At 29.2% G+C, this 17,174-nt stretch overlaps 2 protein-coding genes and 1 long non-coding RNA gene across 3 annotated transcripts; 2 read left to right on the top strand and 1 right to left on the bottom strand.

Moving 5' to 3' along the window:
* Positions 1-148: 148 nt before the first annotated feature.
* LOC148236084 (ESF1 homolog) lies at positions 149-3,160 on the top strand. Its single transcript, XM_088184018.1, has 8 exons — positions 149-260; positions 387-875; positions 934-1,057; positions 1,121-1,223; positions 1,570-1,878; positions 1,938-2,145; positions 2,210-2,413; positions 2,472-3,160. The coding sequence occupies exons 2-8, from the start codon at positions 401-403 to the stop codon at positions 3,140-3,142; spliced, it is 2,094 nt and encodes a 697-aa protein (XP_088040144.1). The 5' UTR covers positions 149-260; positions 387-400; the 3' UTR covers positions 3,143-3,160.
* Positions 3,161-4,675: 1,515 nt separating this feature from the next.
* Positions 4,676-5,075, top strand: LOC148236085 (uncharacterized). The gene is made up of 2 exons (XR_015809264.1): positions 4,676-4,814; positions 4,891-5,075. It is a non-coding gene; the product is annotated as an uncharacterized LOC148236085 (long non-coding RNA).
* A 1,239-nt stretch (positions 5,076-6,314) lies between these two features.
* On the bottom strand, positions 6,315-14,630 carry LOC148236086 (uncharacterized). The gene is made up of 6 exons (XM_088184512.1): positions 14,366-14,630; positions 12,720-14,296; positions 12,491-12,647; positions 8,125-8,384; positions 7,836-8,022; positions 6,315-7,757 (listed from the first exon to the last, which is right to left on the bottom strand). Exons 1-6 carry the CDS (start codon positions 14,377-14,379, stop codon positions 7,427-7,429), a joined length of 2,526 nt encoding a protein of 841 aa, XP_088040638.1. The 5' UTR covers positions 14,380-14,630; the 3' UTR covers positions 6,315-7,426.
* Positions 14,631-17,174: the final 2,544 nt, after the last annotated feature.

The raw sequence follows: 17,174 nt of genomic DNA on the forward strand, positions 1-17,174 counted from the left end.
GCATAATCTAATATGAATAGTGTTAGCAATCATCACTAGTAGCTTATCATATGTTAAGTAGCCATTGTCTTTCTTTAGTATAGTGGAGATCTATGTATCATAAACTAACGATTGTACCATAAGGTGATGACTTTTTTGCAATGGCAACACTTCTTCTAGAAAAACTCGTGTTTTGACAGCAAAGCGTCCATGTGAAGCTTGTATATGTATTTTCGTGAATAATATATATTTACATTAGTGCCTTACACGTTTATTTTAAGGTTTTTATTATTTTTTCTATTATGTATTACATTCCGCCTACTATTTCAGTCTTATAACGCGAAGTTGTTTATAGGTTATGTTTTTATTGTAAAAGTATATAAATTATCATTATTCGCTCGTTTTAGATTTGCATTCAATAATGGATAACATTTTAAAAGATGGCCGTTTCTCGAAGCTTATCAATGACCCTCGATACAGACAAATACCAAAGACCGAACGTAAAGTCAAAATTGACAAAAGATTTCAGTCTATGTTTGACAATGATAAGTTCAAAGTGAAGTTTACGATTGATAAGCGCGGCAGACCAGTAAATCAGTCTTCTTCGGAGAATCTCAAAAGATACTATGACTTGAGTTCTGAAGATTCAGATAGTAGTGAAGATGAAGATGAAGATGATGAGCAAAAAGAAAGCGAGGCTGAAGATAATGTCGACCAGGAACATGACGTTGGAAAGTTTGTGAGACCACCCAAATTGGAATCCAGCGATGGAGAGGATGTTGAGAAAGATAATGCAGAATCAAAAGTTGAAAATGACGAGTTGGTACAAGGCGAGATTCCAAAGAAAATAAAAAAAAAATTAAGAAATCTTGATACAGATTATGCCAGAGGAGAAGGTAAAGTGTTACTTGTGTAGTTGTGTAAATACATAATAATTTAATATAATTATTTTAGGTGTTCTTCTCTCGGATAGTTCTTCTGAAGAAGAATCAGAAGAAGAAGATAAAGATGATGATTTGGAACATGCTTGGGGAGAATTGGACGCTGACGCGGAAACTTGCGAAGATGCTACTTACAGGTTTTATTTATGAAAATTTGAATCATAAGTAATAAAACATTAAATTGCCTTTATGTATTTCAGATTAGCCATATGCAACATGGATTGGGATAATATAAAAGCATTGGATTTATTTATCCTTTTTAGTTCATTTTTACCACCTGGAGGTGTTATTAAAAGTGTAACTGTATGTATTTTTATATATTTTATTGTTTAATGAGTTTGTCCGGTTTCTGCAATTTAAAGATTTTATTGACATAACTTTCGAGCTTTATTGTGTGCAACTTTATCAGCCAGTGAAACGTCAGATATATATTTTATTGTAGAAGTTATTATCTATTCCGATATACAAATGTATATCAGGTGTCAGTATCAGGAGGCAATGTTGAATATTAATCAAAAAGTTTATGGGAGAGTTGTAGTAAATGACGATTCTTGTGAGATTCATAATGCTGTACAAAGATTGCACCTACTTTTTAGACAGTGGTAATAATTTAAAAATATTTGCTTAATTCACAATATTATTTTTATAGATTTATCCATCAGAATTTGGATTAAAACGTATGCAAGAGGAGGAAATACGCGGTCCAATTGAACTGACTGAAAAAAAATTAGAAGGCGATAGTGGAAACGAATCTGAAAACGAAGACGGTTCAAAGTATCACATGGAAAGATTGAGAAAATACCAATTGAATCGATTAAAATATTACTATGCAGTAGTAATTTTCGATTCTCCTGCAACGTCAAATAAAATATATACAGATTGTGATGGTATTGAATATGAAAGCAGTGCAACCAAATTAGATTTAAGATTCATTCCAGACGATGAAACATTTGATCAGGTAATCTAATTAATGAACTATCAAAACAGTATTATTAGAAATATTTATATTGTTATTAGGAAGCACACGATGAATGCTTAGAACTGCCGAATACGAGTAAATATAAACCTCGCAATTTCACTACGACTGCTCTTCAACAAGCGAAAGTTCAATTAACGTGGGATTCGTCTAATCCTCATCGAGTTGAAACTTTGAAAGGAGCTGCTGATGGTGAAGTTAATGACGATGATCTTAAAAATTATCTTGCCTGTTCTTCTTCAGATGAAGGTATTCTATAATTTATACAAAAATAGTTTTTAAATATATTTTAACATTATTTAATTAAATATAGGAAGTGATATTGATGCAAAGGATGAGCTTGAAAATGAAACTGAAGACAGTAAGATAGATCCTATAATGAAGTATAAGAATCTATTAAATGAAATAGAGAACGCTGAAAATAAAAATAAGAACGGAGATGTTGAGATGGAAATCACGTGGGGTCTCGGTTTAAAGGAAAAGACCAAAGAACTCGTTAAAAAGAAACTGAATAAAGGTGTGTATTTTGATATATGAATTTATTATAGTAATAAAACAATTTTAATTATTTTTAGGAGAAAAGCTCACTCCTTTTGAAGAGATGATTGAAAAAAAGAATGAAAAGAAGAGAGCTAAGAAATTAGAGCGTAAGAAAATTAAACAGCAAGAAAAGGACGAGAAGAGTGATGAGAATAACGCTTCGTCAGATGATGTGCCTTCTGATATTGATATGAATGATGCATATTTCAAGGAAGAGTTTGATAATGATGAATTCAAAAATAAAAATAAGAAAAGTAAAAAACAAAAGCAAGAATTTGTCAACGAGGACGATGATAAGAAACGTGCAGAGTTGGAGTTGCTCCTTGACGACGACGACGATGGCAAGGCGCATTTCAGTTTGAAAAAGATTCAAGAAGCAGAAAACGAAACAAAGTCAAAGAAGAAGAGGAAATTTAAGAAAAATAAAGTGGTTGAGGATAAGGCAGCATTGACAGATTTCAAGATAGACGTGGACGATACTCGGTTTTCTGCTTTGTTTACGTCGCATCATTACAACATTGATCCCACCAATCCTAATTTTAAGAAGACAAAGTCGATGGACGTTTTGATACAAGAGAAGTTGAAGCGGAGACCAGGGGAAGAAGTTCCAGTTGAAGAGTCTTATAAAAAACCTAAAAGAGATCCGGCCATGTCTGTTCTTGTTAATAATATAAAACGAAAAACCAATAATTTTAATAAAAAATAATTATTTTTTTGATGAAAATTTTTTTTATTCTAATTTTTAAAGGTTTTTTCTTCTGTTGGTATGTCGTATTAACCCGTTGGGCGGTATGGCTGCACGTATGCGGCAACACTCAATGGGTTCAGACAGAGTATTGCCGCACATACGTGTCCGCGACCCTTTACTCAGTTTTATTTATTTTATGTTTGTAAATTCGATTTATTTATTATTTATCCCGAGGATACGAATCATTATTATAATATTTCAATAATTTTTCTATTTAATGGGTGAAAAAAATCGTAAAATTGGCGAATATTAATCATATTTTTTTTGTATATGTTTGTCATGTCGGTCAATTATTTATTTATCTCGACAGTACATATATTTATCAATGATATTTGGATATCATTCGTTTTTAGTATAAAAAAACTTATAATAGATGTTCACAATCTAAATTCATTTGATGTGGTTCTTGGAATTGATACCATATTAATAATTATTTCATTTTTATCCCATATCGTGTAAAAATTGTGAATTTATAAACATGTCCCGTAAAATGAGTGACCAAGAAATAGACAAAGTTTTTATCGACAGTGAAGACGACAATATGATGGCCGATTTAGAAGACTTGTTGCTCGATCTGAACAATTCCTCAGATGAGGAAACAGACTCGGAAGAGAATGCTGAACCTCCACTCGCTCGACGTCTTCGAAGAGAGGAATGAAAGTGGGAAGATGGTGATTTATTATTCAGCAATTCATCTTCCGGAATTCAGTATGCATATCAAAGGTATACTGAAATTGTCTATTTTACCCTCTTTCAATGCTGAAATTATGGATAACATTGTAACAGAGACTAATAAATATGCTAATCAAATGAGCATAAATATGAGTGCAAATTCCAAGTTACAAAAATGGGTAGAAACAAATATTTCGGAAATATATATTTTTTGGCTACTATAATGTTGACTAGTTTAGTTGATAAAAATTCTGAAAGAATACTGGTCAACAAATCCAGTTATTTCTACTTAATTTTTCAAAGTATTATTTTCTCAAAACTGATTTTTTTATTCTATGAGCACTACACTTTGCAGATAATACAATCCAAAGTAATGATCACTTACAAAAAATCCGTCTGCTATTAAATCCAATAAAAGCCACGTATAAAGCCGCATTTTACAACTTTTGTATTGATGAAAGTATGTTACTACGAAAGGGGCATTTGTCTTTCAAAATTTACATTCCGTCTAAAAGAAACCGTTTCGGAATAAAAAAATTGTTTTGTGCGATGCAGAGACTGGCTTTGTGATAGATATAATTGTCTACATGGGAAAAATCCATGAAATGATACAAAAAAATATTTTTCCGACTTACATGTATATCTGCCCTAAAGAAAAGATAAAACTACGTGAATTTAGATTAAAAATAGTATCACAAATTTTGAAAAGTACCACAAGCCAAGACCATCGGGCTTAGGAGGCAGAAGAGCCAAAGAAACACCATTACGACTTTCAGCGAGACGTTTTCTTCATCCAGTACCGGAGACAATGGCTCAAGCCTCAAATACACTGAGGAAACGCTTCGTATGTAGTTATTCCGAAATTCGGCCTAAACAAAGGAAGGACACAAAATTTATGTGTATTGAATGCTTATCCGTGTTTTGAAAAATATCACACGAAAAAGAAATTTTAGATTACGTAAGTTTTATATTATATTTTCTTTGGTCTATTTTCTGTTATCTTGACTTATTTCAATATTGTATAAAATTTTTAGTTGCTCCTGCTATTCGATCTACGTAATTTTCCATATATGAGACATTGTGATTTATAAACGATAAAAATATTACAATGCTCATGGACCCAGAGCAAGAAAGAAGAACCAACTGATTATTTTTTATGTTTTATAATAAAACTTTATGTACTCTTTATTATTATATATAATAGATCTTTATATTTTAATCTCTTGTTTTTATATTTGTATACATTATCCACATAAAAAATTACAATAAAATGTTGACTACTATTGAATTTAGTTTATAAATAAATCAAATTAAAAATACTATTGTAAATAAAGTAATCATAAGTTTATAAAAGTAAGACATAAATGAAAATGCTTGTAATAAAATGTTGAGAACCACTAAATTTAATTTGCCACCCCCTCCCTCTTTAATTTGACAAGAAAAATGCATGTCATTTAATGAGATACTATGAATCTTGACGAAATAAAAATATTAAAGAACGACCACTGACTGGCCAACTTTTGTCCCCTTCCCCTGGAAAAAAACTAAAATGTCCCTGATTCTAAATCAGAATTTCTCAGGTTACCCTTCAAAAAATAAAAAAATCGGTATCGAATCTAAACCGAAAATATTTTTAAAATATGTCATTTCACTAAAATAATACATTTTTACCGGTGAAAATATAATTTATCTGGCAGGTGCTAAAAAAATTACATAATTTCAACTTTTCCATATGTAGTAATATATACATTTACATACTTATCATAATTTATTTACTATGTAAAATTTGAACACTTTATATTTAGTTTGCTCACTTAACTTTTAGTTTCATTTTAGACACATATCAGCGATGATCAATGCTCAGGTATGGGTGTATTTTAAAAATAATATAGAATATAAAATACACAACGAACACAACAAATATTTTAAGATTATTATGAGACATGCTTTATTAAAGAATTACTTTAGAAAAAGAATATTTTTATACTGCATCACAGCAGTTTTATGTCCTCATGTTCATAACACGATATGTAATCACTTGTTCACACTATAAATGGGCAATAAAAATCGTAATTTCTCTAAATTTGATTTTTTAAATTATAAATCACGTCTAGTAGATTGATAATATAAGCTACAACATTATTATTAAGCCATTACGAAGATAATAGTAGCCTTATTATGTTACTAAAGAATTTGAAATCATAAAAAATGTAACGAGATTGATCTATAAGATGAATGGTTCATGGTAAATTCTAACAATCGTCTTTGCCTTTTTAATAGTAGAATGTTTCACAACAGCTTGCAGACTTACTTATTAATCCACCGATATGAATTACATCAGTAATGAATATTTTTATCTGAATACTATCAACTTCAATGAAAATTATGTTGTATATAATTTAAAAAAATGTATTATATTTATATTAGCATTATAAGAGTATAGAAAAAAAAACACATATGCATTATTATTGGGTTTATTAAAAATTACACACATTAACTTATTTTTTGATTATTAAATACAAAACTATTTCTCTAATAGTTTATAATGGCACGCCAGTGATTATCATTGTTTTTTTAGTGGTATTTGTTCTATAGATAAAATAATTTGAAAACTTCTGCTATAAAAAATATTTTAATGATACTATTAAATTTATCAAGATAGTGATATATCATACATTTATTTACATACAATCAACATTCCAGAAGTTTCAATAATATAATTTAACCACATAAATGAAAAAGTTACTCTAAACTTATAATCACATATATTTTGATTCCTTTTACTATAAAAATCAGTGGCGGAACATAAAATCTTGGACCCACCTGCAAAAATATTTATTAGTCTATTTTTCCTGAATAGTTTTATTTAGGAAAAAGTATTTTAGTAAAACCAACTTCTAGCTTTGAGAAGCGGACCACATTCTAAAGAAATGAAAATTAAGGATTTAATTAAAGACCGCAAAATATCAAAGGACATACTAAAAAAATTACCTCAGACATTTTTGGATGTTTTGAGATGCAAGATGATCTGCGAATTGTGCGACGTGGTATGCAATATAGACCTTTTTATTTTAATTTAGTCAGTTACGCCAAAGATAAAAATACATTATTTATTTTTTTAATCATATTTTCATTTATATGTATTTATTACTTTAAAATAGTTCATAATCACACATTAACGGAGTAGTAAAATATAATAATTAATTAACCTTTTGATCTTTCATGCACAGCAATATATTTTAAATGTACTTAAATTCATTTAAAATTATACATATTTTATATTTATTATGAGCATATCAAAGTTTAACTTATTAAAATTTTATTTATTAAGTAAATATTGGCAAATAATTATTAAAATTAAATTATATATGAAGAATCATGAATTTTCTTGTAGCACATTTTTGAAGCTAAAATTAAATCAACATGACTAGTAATAGGTAAATTAATTATAACTGAAATATATATTCATTGCACCCTTGAGTGGCCTGCATATAACAAAGGAAAAATGTACAGTTATTAAGACATGAATTTTAAAATTATATTAACATATCGGTCTTACAACAATAGAAACTACATTGAAACAAATTCTACATCGGAATCATCAAGATCTACGAATAAACTGTCACTCTTTGAGATATTACTTTCTTTCATTTCTACATCGCACTTTTTTAATAAAGATACACAATTTTCATTTTCAACTTTTGGTATATCTAAATTAACATCCACTTCCATCAGCACATGACTTTCATTAGCGGTATTATTGTTTGTAACTGTGTTTTCGTAATTATTTATAATGGCATCGAGCAACTGCACTTCGTTTCTCTTTGGCTTTCCATCTTCGTCTATATCTTCATTTTCCGAATAAAAATCAGGATTAGAATTTGCTTCTCTCAGTGCGTATCTATATTTTCAAAAATATATGTAAATAATATACCAAAATTATTGAATAGTATAACTCTTAAGGTATTATGATTATTACTTATGTATTATATAGTTTTCTTTTTGAATAGATATTTTTTTATGTTCAAGAAGTTTGGCTTCTAAATCAGGATTATTATCAGCTGGATCGGCAACATCATCCTTCACATAATCATACAAGCTATTGTATTCATTTAACCTTCTAGTTTGTTGTAGCTCATTTCCAATACTAAAAAATAGCGAACGGGCTGCAAAGGATTTCTATTAATTTAAGTTTTCTTCATTTTGAATAGTATTAAAATTATTTAAAAAAAATATATACATTAAAATTTAAAATAACAGAATAATACCTTCGACTAGTGATTTATTTTCGCTAATTTTAACATTGTCGTTTTTGGCACTCTTTTTAATGCATTGTAGAATATCATATAAATCCGGAAAATTCTCTTTCTTAAGAAGTCTTTTTAACTCTTTGGACAAGCTAGGAATTTTGCAAGTTTCCAACGGAAGTCTCGATATTATTTTCTTTATTTGTTTTGCTTTTGTACATTTACCTTCTCCTTTTAATTTGCAAATTTTAGAATATATTTTAACTAATCTCATTTTGTACCTGTAAAATAAACATATAAAATATAATGCAATTTCAAAATATCATATAAAATTTATGCCACAAAGATGAGATAACTCGCTTCACTTTCTTCCAATAAGACCTTTTCGTTTTTAGATATAATTAATAAAATTTATCAACAAAATTAGTTTTTTTTTCATTTTTATAGCTTATGATATACTGAACATTGAATTATATTTAAAGTTGGGTTATAGCCTTTAAATTATAATTATAAATTTTTAAAGTAAAAAAGTAAATTTTTCAATGTAAAAATTGCTAATAAATGTACATTTTTTCTTATTTAAGAATGAGTATTTCTGTAATTAATTTTTATTCTAGCATATGTATAACACATTCGTTGTGTCATTAAAGGTGAATTTTAATTAATATGAATAAATAACCTAATTTACGTGTAAAAATATATTATTTGCTATCTGATTTTTCGAGAGGGAATATTATCTGTAGATCTACTGAAAAGCTCGAAGCCATCCAGGATGTTTTTACCACTATTTTGACGACTATCTACATTATGTTTTACCTAAGCTGTTGCCAATTCTATTATAAAAATTTCCACTAGTATTCTTTCTTCCATTTAAGATATTTTTTAGTTTGAGGAATAAATTCATTCAAGGTAGCCATATCTATGATCTTCTTAGAATAAAATATGTCCGGTTATAATGCACATGACTTATGATATTTTTTTCGCCTTTTTTGTGCATTAATTCCATAAGCAAATTGTTACCGAATGGATTAATTTTATAGATAAAAAAAATAGTTTTAATAAATGAAGTCAATATCTCATCTACAGTTATATTATATATGCCTGTCAGAAACGAAAAGAATTAATTTTGATTTATAGTCTGCTGTATCCAGGGCCGGCCCTAGGTTATTTGGCGCCCCAAGAAAAAACTACATTTTCACCCCCCCCCCCCCTATTAATACTTTAATAACTCATTACATGAGATCAAAAATATAATTCAAATTAAAGTAATCTAATATTATATTTGACACTGTGATTGTGGGTATTTAAGAATTTGTGTTTTTTTCGTCGTGATCTTTTACGCGTGAAATAATATAAAGAGTACACAGTAGGGTTTACCAAAAAACTAATCTCCTTGGTGAAACTCACAATGAGAAATACTAAATGTCAAGTGAGAGTACAAAATAATCTATCAAAACCTTTACGATCACTCAACAGCCTACGATAGAGCGATGCTTTTGCGTGCGATCTATTCAAGATTGCCCTAGAATAAGTAATCCAAAATGGAAAATTGGATATAACCGGCAGTGTGTATAATAAATCAATACAAATCTTCGCTTACGCTGATGACATAGATATTGTGGCAAGATCAAAAGAGGCACTAATAGAAGCCTTTAACGTCATTTAATCATCAGCCAGGAAAATGGGGTTGAAGATCAACCAAACAAAATACATGTCGGTTATGCCCAGTTTGAGGAGCCAGTATCCCGAAAATCTTGAAATGAACGAGTACACTTTTGAGTGTGTCAGTGACTTTATATACCTTGGAAACCCGTTAACAGCTACAAACGATGTCAGGAAGAAGATCAAGATCGTCATCGTTGTTCTCTCCACTGTTAATATTTTAACAGCCCGATTTCACGGCTTCCACCCTCTTGAATTTGCATCAAATAGAAATAATATATGCATATTTTTTATTGATTTACAGCGAATCGCTTAGAGCATCAGCGCGGCAAATAATATCAGATTATATTCTTTAACAATATTGTTTGATAATTTTAAGTGAATATTGCGCCTTTATTGGTATCATGGCGCCCCAGGCGATCGCCTGTACTGCCTGCCCCTCGGGCCGGCCCTGGCTGTATCCTCATGGACCTTTTGTAAAGTTAAATTATCTTTGAATAGATTACAGAAAAAATACTATTTATAAAATGTAATGTTTTCATCATTACCTCCATTTTGGTGACAAAATTAATGTTTGTGTTAAAATTTATAGAGTAATAAATAGATTGAAGGCAGTTCTTATAGAAATATCTCTAGCTGCTTCTTTGAGATGGTAAACTTCCAGAAACAGAATTCTATATGAATCCAGATCGCCTTTAACATTCGCTTTACTCAACCCTTCAGTTGTTGAATTATAATCTTCTATTATATCAGCCGTATAAAGTTCGACTCCTATTTGCGACTATGTACATATTGTTCGAAGAATGCACAAATGCATAAACGTTTAGTCGGATAGCTAAAGATATTCTTTAATGTTTCGCCAGCATCATCGAGCATGCTCGAACAAGATTGGCAGGAGCAAAATAAAAAAACAGCATAACATACAGCGCTGAGACAGAATCATGACATGAGGTGACCAGAAAGAGTTCCATCTGTCAATATGGAAGTAGAGAAATTGACCTAATCAAGTCGATAACTTTTCCCTGCATCGTAAGGGGTAATATGTCAGTACTGTGTACGTCGCTTGAACTTCAAGCAGCCCTATAGTGAAGTTGTCTTTTCTCTCCCCTTCTAAGTAGGAAATCAAAATTAAAAATTCCCATTAAATCCAATACAAAACTGGAACTATTGATGCAAGAAACAGTGCATCGCATGTTTAAAATAGCTCTTGGAATGTCAAAAATAGATATACGTCCATCTTTGTTATAATTATTTTGAATTTAGAACATACGTATGTAAATATATATTATGACTATAACAATTTCCATGTTGTTTTATAATACTTGGGATTAAACATTAGAATTTTTTTAATAATTTACAAAATAAATATTTGAAAGAAGTAAATTCACATTTTATTCAGTCAATTAAATACACATTTTATGTACATTAAATTTCAGAATGCTAGCGAATTTTATGAATATGTGATGATTCTGTTCCATTTTTTTATGTATGTATATGAACTGTCGTCCGGTATTGTGTAAATGTGAATGAGCATTGTAAACTGTTAACCCTCGGATGATAGCGCATATAAACATTGTTATCCACATGGTTGAAAACGTTTGCCATATTTTTTTTAAAACAAGAGTGGAATTTTTTTAAATTTTCTCTTTATCAATGACAGTATGATGTCATTCAATCAACCGAATTACGCCTAGAGGGCACAATCTATTTTAGTCACATTTTTATATACTTTTATCGTTTTAGAATTAAAAAAATAAACAAGTAATTGTTTATATATCATTTAGAGAGAAACATGTTACTGTATGAAAGATTATAAAAAAAATACCATTAGTGTATTTTTTTTAACTTGCAATGTTTTGCACCATTTGGGTGCTAAGTGTTTTTAAAAATCATTGATTTATGCTATACAACAATTTCATTAAATATATTAAAATAATTGTATATGCCATTGATAGAAAGTAACAAGTTCCCAAATTAATTTTCCTTTTCGAGCATCATAACATCAACAACGATCGTCGTTAACATTTATTTAATATTATCATGAACAACGATATATCATTGTTTAGTACCCAACGGGTTAAATAAATATTACTTTAAAAATTAACATTTTTTGTTTTTCTATTGTTATATAGTAATAATCTAAAAATAGGCCATATTGAAGATAGAAATGTAAAAAATAAAATGGATGACTATTGTCATCCGCACGATCAACCGAGGGTTAAAAACCATGTATAATTTTTATAATAGTTATTACTAGAATAACAAAAAAAAGTAAAATATATCATGAGAAATTATTATATCGAAAATATTACATTTTTACTTTAAACACTATATATATTTATAATTTGTACTTTTAGAACTAAACATAGATATAAATAATACAGCATTTATCATAATCTAGACCCAGATCCTAAATTCTTTTTATTAAAACACAGATGTTTGTGATGCTAAGGGTGTATAGAATTTTCTTTTCATATTGTTCCAATTCCATATATAATTGTTAACATTAGGCATCAACATTTCGAGAAAAAGAATAGGCGTTTTTAATTAATGTAATAAGTCAAATAATTAAATTATTTATCGAAGCAAGTATTAAAAATGAACTATATCTAAAAACCAAAACTTGTATTGGTAGTATTATACAAAGACGATACATCTAATATTAGCGTACAATCGAGTTATTGTAACTTTATGATAAAAATGTTATAGATTATTATGCATTTACTTATCGGCCTTGATATATGCAGATTCATCATCGTCATCAGAACCGACATCTTGCTCTTCCAATTTCTGTATCTCTTTATTCAATATGTGCATACATTTCTCAAGTTTTCTTATCTTCGCTGATGAGCCATCAGTTTCTTTATCTGAACCTAATGTAACTGAGTAAAAAACATTATATACGAGATTTATAATCTTGGTAATAAATAAAAAAGAGAACAACAAAAACAAACCTTCATTTTCATTCGTCTTTTCAGTAATTCTATGAGCTTTTAATTCGTCAACGACTTGTTTAATATAAATAAATAAACAAGTTGGATTATGCGACATGCTTTTCATTTTCTGCTCAATCAAAGATTTAAAATATTTTGAGCTTGTATATTTAGGGTTAGATAGCTTATAGCCTTTTACTAATCTTTTGTTAACAATTGTCTTCATTTGTTCAGTTTCATCAAGTTTTAAGCACAATTGCAGAAAAGAATTATAAATTTCAATGAATTCATTTTCATTATCAACACTTTTGGAAGTGGAGGGCTTATCTTCTTCAGAACTAGTAGATCCTTTATCTTTGAAAGATGAGCTTTTACAATTACTTGTCTCACATTCTTTGACAATTATGGCTTCTTTTATTATCTTATCTTTTTCTGTGGTTTTATTGACATCTTTTTCATTTTCTTCGATGTGATCTTTTTCAATCGTCTTAATTATCTCTATGTCCCTTTCTTCGACTTGGTCTTTTTCTATGGCCTTATTTATTTCTATTTCACTTTCTTTGCCTTGATCTTTCTCTGTAGCCTTATTTATGTTTATTTCACATTCTTGGAATTTATCTTCCTTTAAAGCTGTTCTATCATTTGATTTATTCGTAATTTCTACAACTTCCATTTTATCTTCCTTTAAAGTTGTAGTAACATTTGATTTATTCGTAACTTTTATAACAGGTGCACTATCCATATCTTCTTCATCGCTAATGATGACCGAAGCGTCAGAAGATAATGATTTTTTATTCATGCTCAATTCTTCTTTATCGATTACATTTGATTCGTTAGCTTCAGTATACGAATTAGCGTGACAATCGGAAGAGTCTTCAATTTCAATGTTTAAAACTTCATTATTCGAACACCGATTAAGAGGATTGACAACCTTTGAAGTCGATTGAGAGGATTTTTTGATTGATTTAAATTTCATCAATAAATCTTTATCGCATTCCAAGTCTACCACTTTAACGATTTCATCTTCTTCATCAAGATCGATCATAACAATAGGCTTTTTGACATTTTGTAATTTTTGAATCTCACCCTTGGAATTTTTAATTGTCAACTTGGGTGTTTCGTTTTTAAAACTGACTCTTTTGAAACAGCGATTTCCACCGGTCGTTCTTCTTATAGTTATTTCGGAGGAAATACCCAGTCTGGAAATTTTATTTTGCGAACTAAGACTCACCGTATTAATGATAATTGGCATTTGTAATCTTTTCTGTGGAGATTTTATCTTCACAGGACTATTTGTGGAAAATCTCGGACGTGGTAAATTCGACGTATCATGTTTTATAAAATTACCCGGATTGTATATGTGTAACGGCGTTCTTATCCTTTTTGGTGTATGTTTCACATGTGACGTTTGAGACACATTAGGCGTTACCTTATTCTTCGGCTGTATTTTGACAGCACCTGGAGGTATGGAAGTTTTGGTTTCGTTATTATTTACCATCGCTGATAAATTAGGATTGATTGATAAAGGATATTTTCTTTTCCGACTCTTAATGGTATCAGGAAGCAATGCATTTTTGTCGACAGGTAAGATCTTTTTACTGCAACAATAATAAATATTATTGATGTACATATACATTACATTGATAATCAGTTATGTATAAACATACCTATCATTATTCATTTTTAAATTTGTATCAAGTGCCGCTAGAAGAATAGCGTCTGTTCTTGATTATCAAAACAATGGTATATATATATATATCGATTTACTATACCAATAGTAAAATATGACTTAACGATCGAATATGAAATGATAGTGGGTATATAAATTGGACGGAAAACTGTTTTTTTTTAAACAATAATGGACTACTTTGATCTGACAGCCACACTAACCGCGCTCTGAACACGAATTACGGTAATAACAATCGAAAATGCGACCATACCCGTTTGAACAAAAAATGCTTAAAATTACATATAAATTAGTACAAAAATAACAGACGCTTTTTTAATATTGATGAGACTATATTTTTTATTGTCCTTAATTGTACCTTTCACATGCATTAGTAATTTATTTTCCAGCAATATTACATATGTAATTCATTGAGGAAAGTAGATACTTCACTATTATTAAAATGCTAATACTTGGATACAAATAATTACTCAGGACAAACAATTCTACTCCTGTATTATAAATAGAATTCTTATTTTATCTACTGTTAGCTTATTAAAACTGATCAGGAAAGCGTTTTATTTAATTTTGTAATTATTTTTCATCACATAAATGCACAATGTTTTATTATTCGTAATAAAACAAGCGTATACGATGTCCCACTGATTTATGTTGATTTAGCTGAGCGCATGAGGGATCCGTATATCAATCTTCTGTACTGTTCTAATTTAATTCAAATTACTATCTGCAGTTATATAACGTCCAAGCCCATACTAGCACTAAAGCTAAAAGAAATTCTTCCTACAACAAAGCTATAATGATGTAATGCTATATAAACCAGAGTTTCGAACCGGAATTGAACCGAAAACCGGTAAAAGCGTTATTTTTGTCGAAAGAAAAACCAAAACTGAACTGAAAAAATATCAGTTTATTTCGGTTCGGTCCATGTTCAAGCACACAATCATAAAAAATGCAAGCTGTGCAACATTTGAAAAATATTTAAAACAATTTACAATTTTAAGTGAAATTTATTTCAAATATAAATAAACAAGCACATACGTCTAATTACACACCCGAAAAAAGGTAGATAATGTAGAGGATTTTTTAAAAGGTAAAAAATTGGCAATATAGACACATAATTCCCTATTTCTACAGACCTGGACATTAAATTCATCTTAAATAACTTTAATTATGTACAAAGATTAGACAGAAAAAAATATAATTTAGAATTTTGGGAAGAAAATAAAAATACGTATCCGCATTTATAAAAAAATGAAATTGTGGTTTTAGGAGCTTAAGCATCAAAAGTTGGTGTTGAAGGAGCTTAAAGTTTATTTTGTTTCGCTGTATAAATTATATTGTTATCATATATTATAGTTCTAATTATGCTACATTATTTATGTTATATTATTGTAGCAATTAATATAGTTTGCTTATTAACAATAGAAGAAATAAAATGTTTTAAAATATAATAGAAAATTCATTTTTAATAGAAAAAAAAATATCACTCGGAGCTGAATCGAAAACTGTAAAAACCGATATATATTCAGGAACGATTTTTTTTTAAATTTAATCGTAAATAAAAAAAGTACTTTGTAAATAACCATGTAAACAACTTTAAATAATTCAATAAAACATTACTGCAGCGGCTCAATCTGTGTCAAATTGCCACCCGTCACAACTATGAGTGGTATGTATAACATTACACCAATTATTAAATTTCTTTAAATATCCATTTAAGGTTTTAAAATAAACCGTCTCGTGTTCCGTACGCGTTAACCCAAGTTATACTTGCTCATATTAACATGGTTATACTATTTTGAAGCATGGTTATACTATTTTTAGCTAGCACGAGTGGTGCTCGCTAATTTGAACTTGTTTACAATGAAACAGGCACACGTATTTTATTCAGTTGTAAAATTATAGTACAGTAAAAAGACATTACTATATTGTATTCACCATTCTATTTCGAGTGTAAAGTAAAGCATTTTTTTAAAACTTTCTTCAGTATTTTATTTATATATTTTTAAAAACTCTTCAAATAGAGTGATAGCGAATGAAAAGATATAGATATTGAATATTCAGAAAACGATTCTTACTTTTAAATTCTATTTAAATATTCTTAAACTGCTACTTTAAATAAAAATTGTATTTACCTTGAATAAACTCCATGAAAACTAAAGTTTTAAATAAACTTTTTATATGAAAAACATTCCATTAAATGTGTTATTTTAAAGTATAACGCAACTGGATATAAAAAAAAATTAAATAAAAAACATAGAATAATGAATTATATTAACCCTTAGACCGCCGACCGGTAAATTCTTAATTACTCGCTGTACGCCATGCGTTTTTAGCGATATAATTTTTTGGCTACTTACTCTGTTTAACACATCATTGCAGCCAAAATACACAATTTTTATATTTTAAAATTATATATGTATGATTAACATGATTTAAACATTCTAATTTTATCAAAAAACAAACATTTTTTGTCGGATTGTTGGAAATATGAAGTGAACAAAACTAAATCAATTGGCCGGCCCGCGTGTTGGCTCGTGTGCACACACCTACACACACATGCACGCGCGCGGCACTATACAAGCAAACGACAAGCAGGGTCATGCTCACACTAAGACAATTTTAATATATAAATCTGCAACGCATTTTTTCTTCGTCTGACCTACATCCTGTTATAAAAATTTACAAATCGACAACATTTCTTTGATGCATACAAAATCACATATATCGTACACAAAAATAACCCTAATAACGAAACCGTTTGTTTTTGATCAATGGTGTTTGCAATT

This window comes from Plectrocnemia conspersa, unplaced genomic scaffold, assembly GCF_051122295.1.
Source record: "Plectrocnemia conspersa isolate PC_06_02 unplaced genomic scaffold, ASM5112229v1 ptg000004l, whole genome shotgun sequence".
Classification (NCBI taxonomy): domain Eukaryota; kingdom Metazoa; phylum Arthropoda; class Insecta; order Trichoptera; family Polycentropodidae; genus Plectrocnemia; species Plectrocnemia conspersa.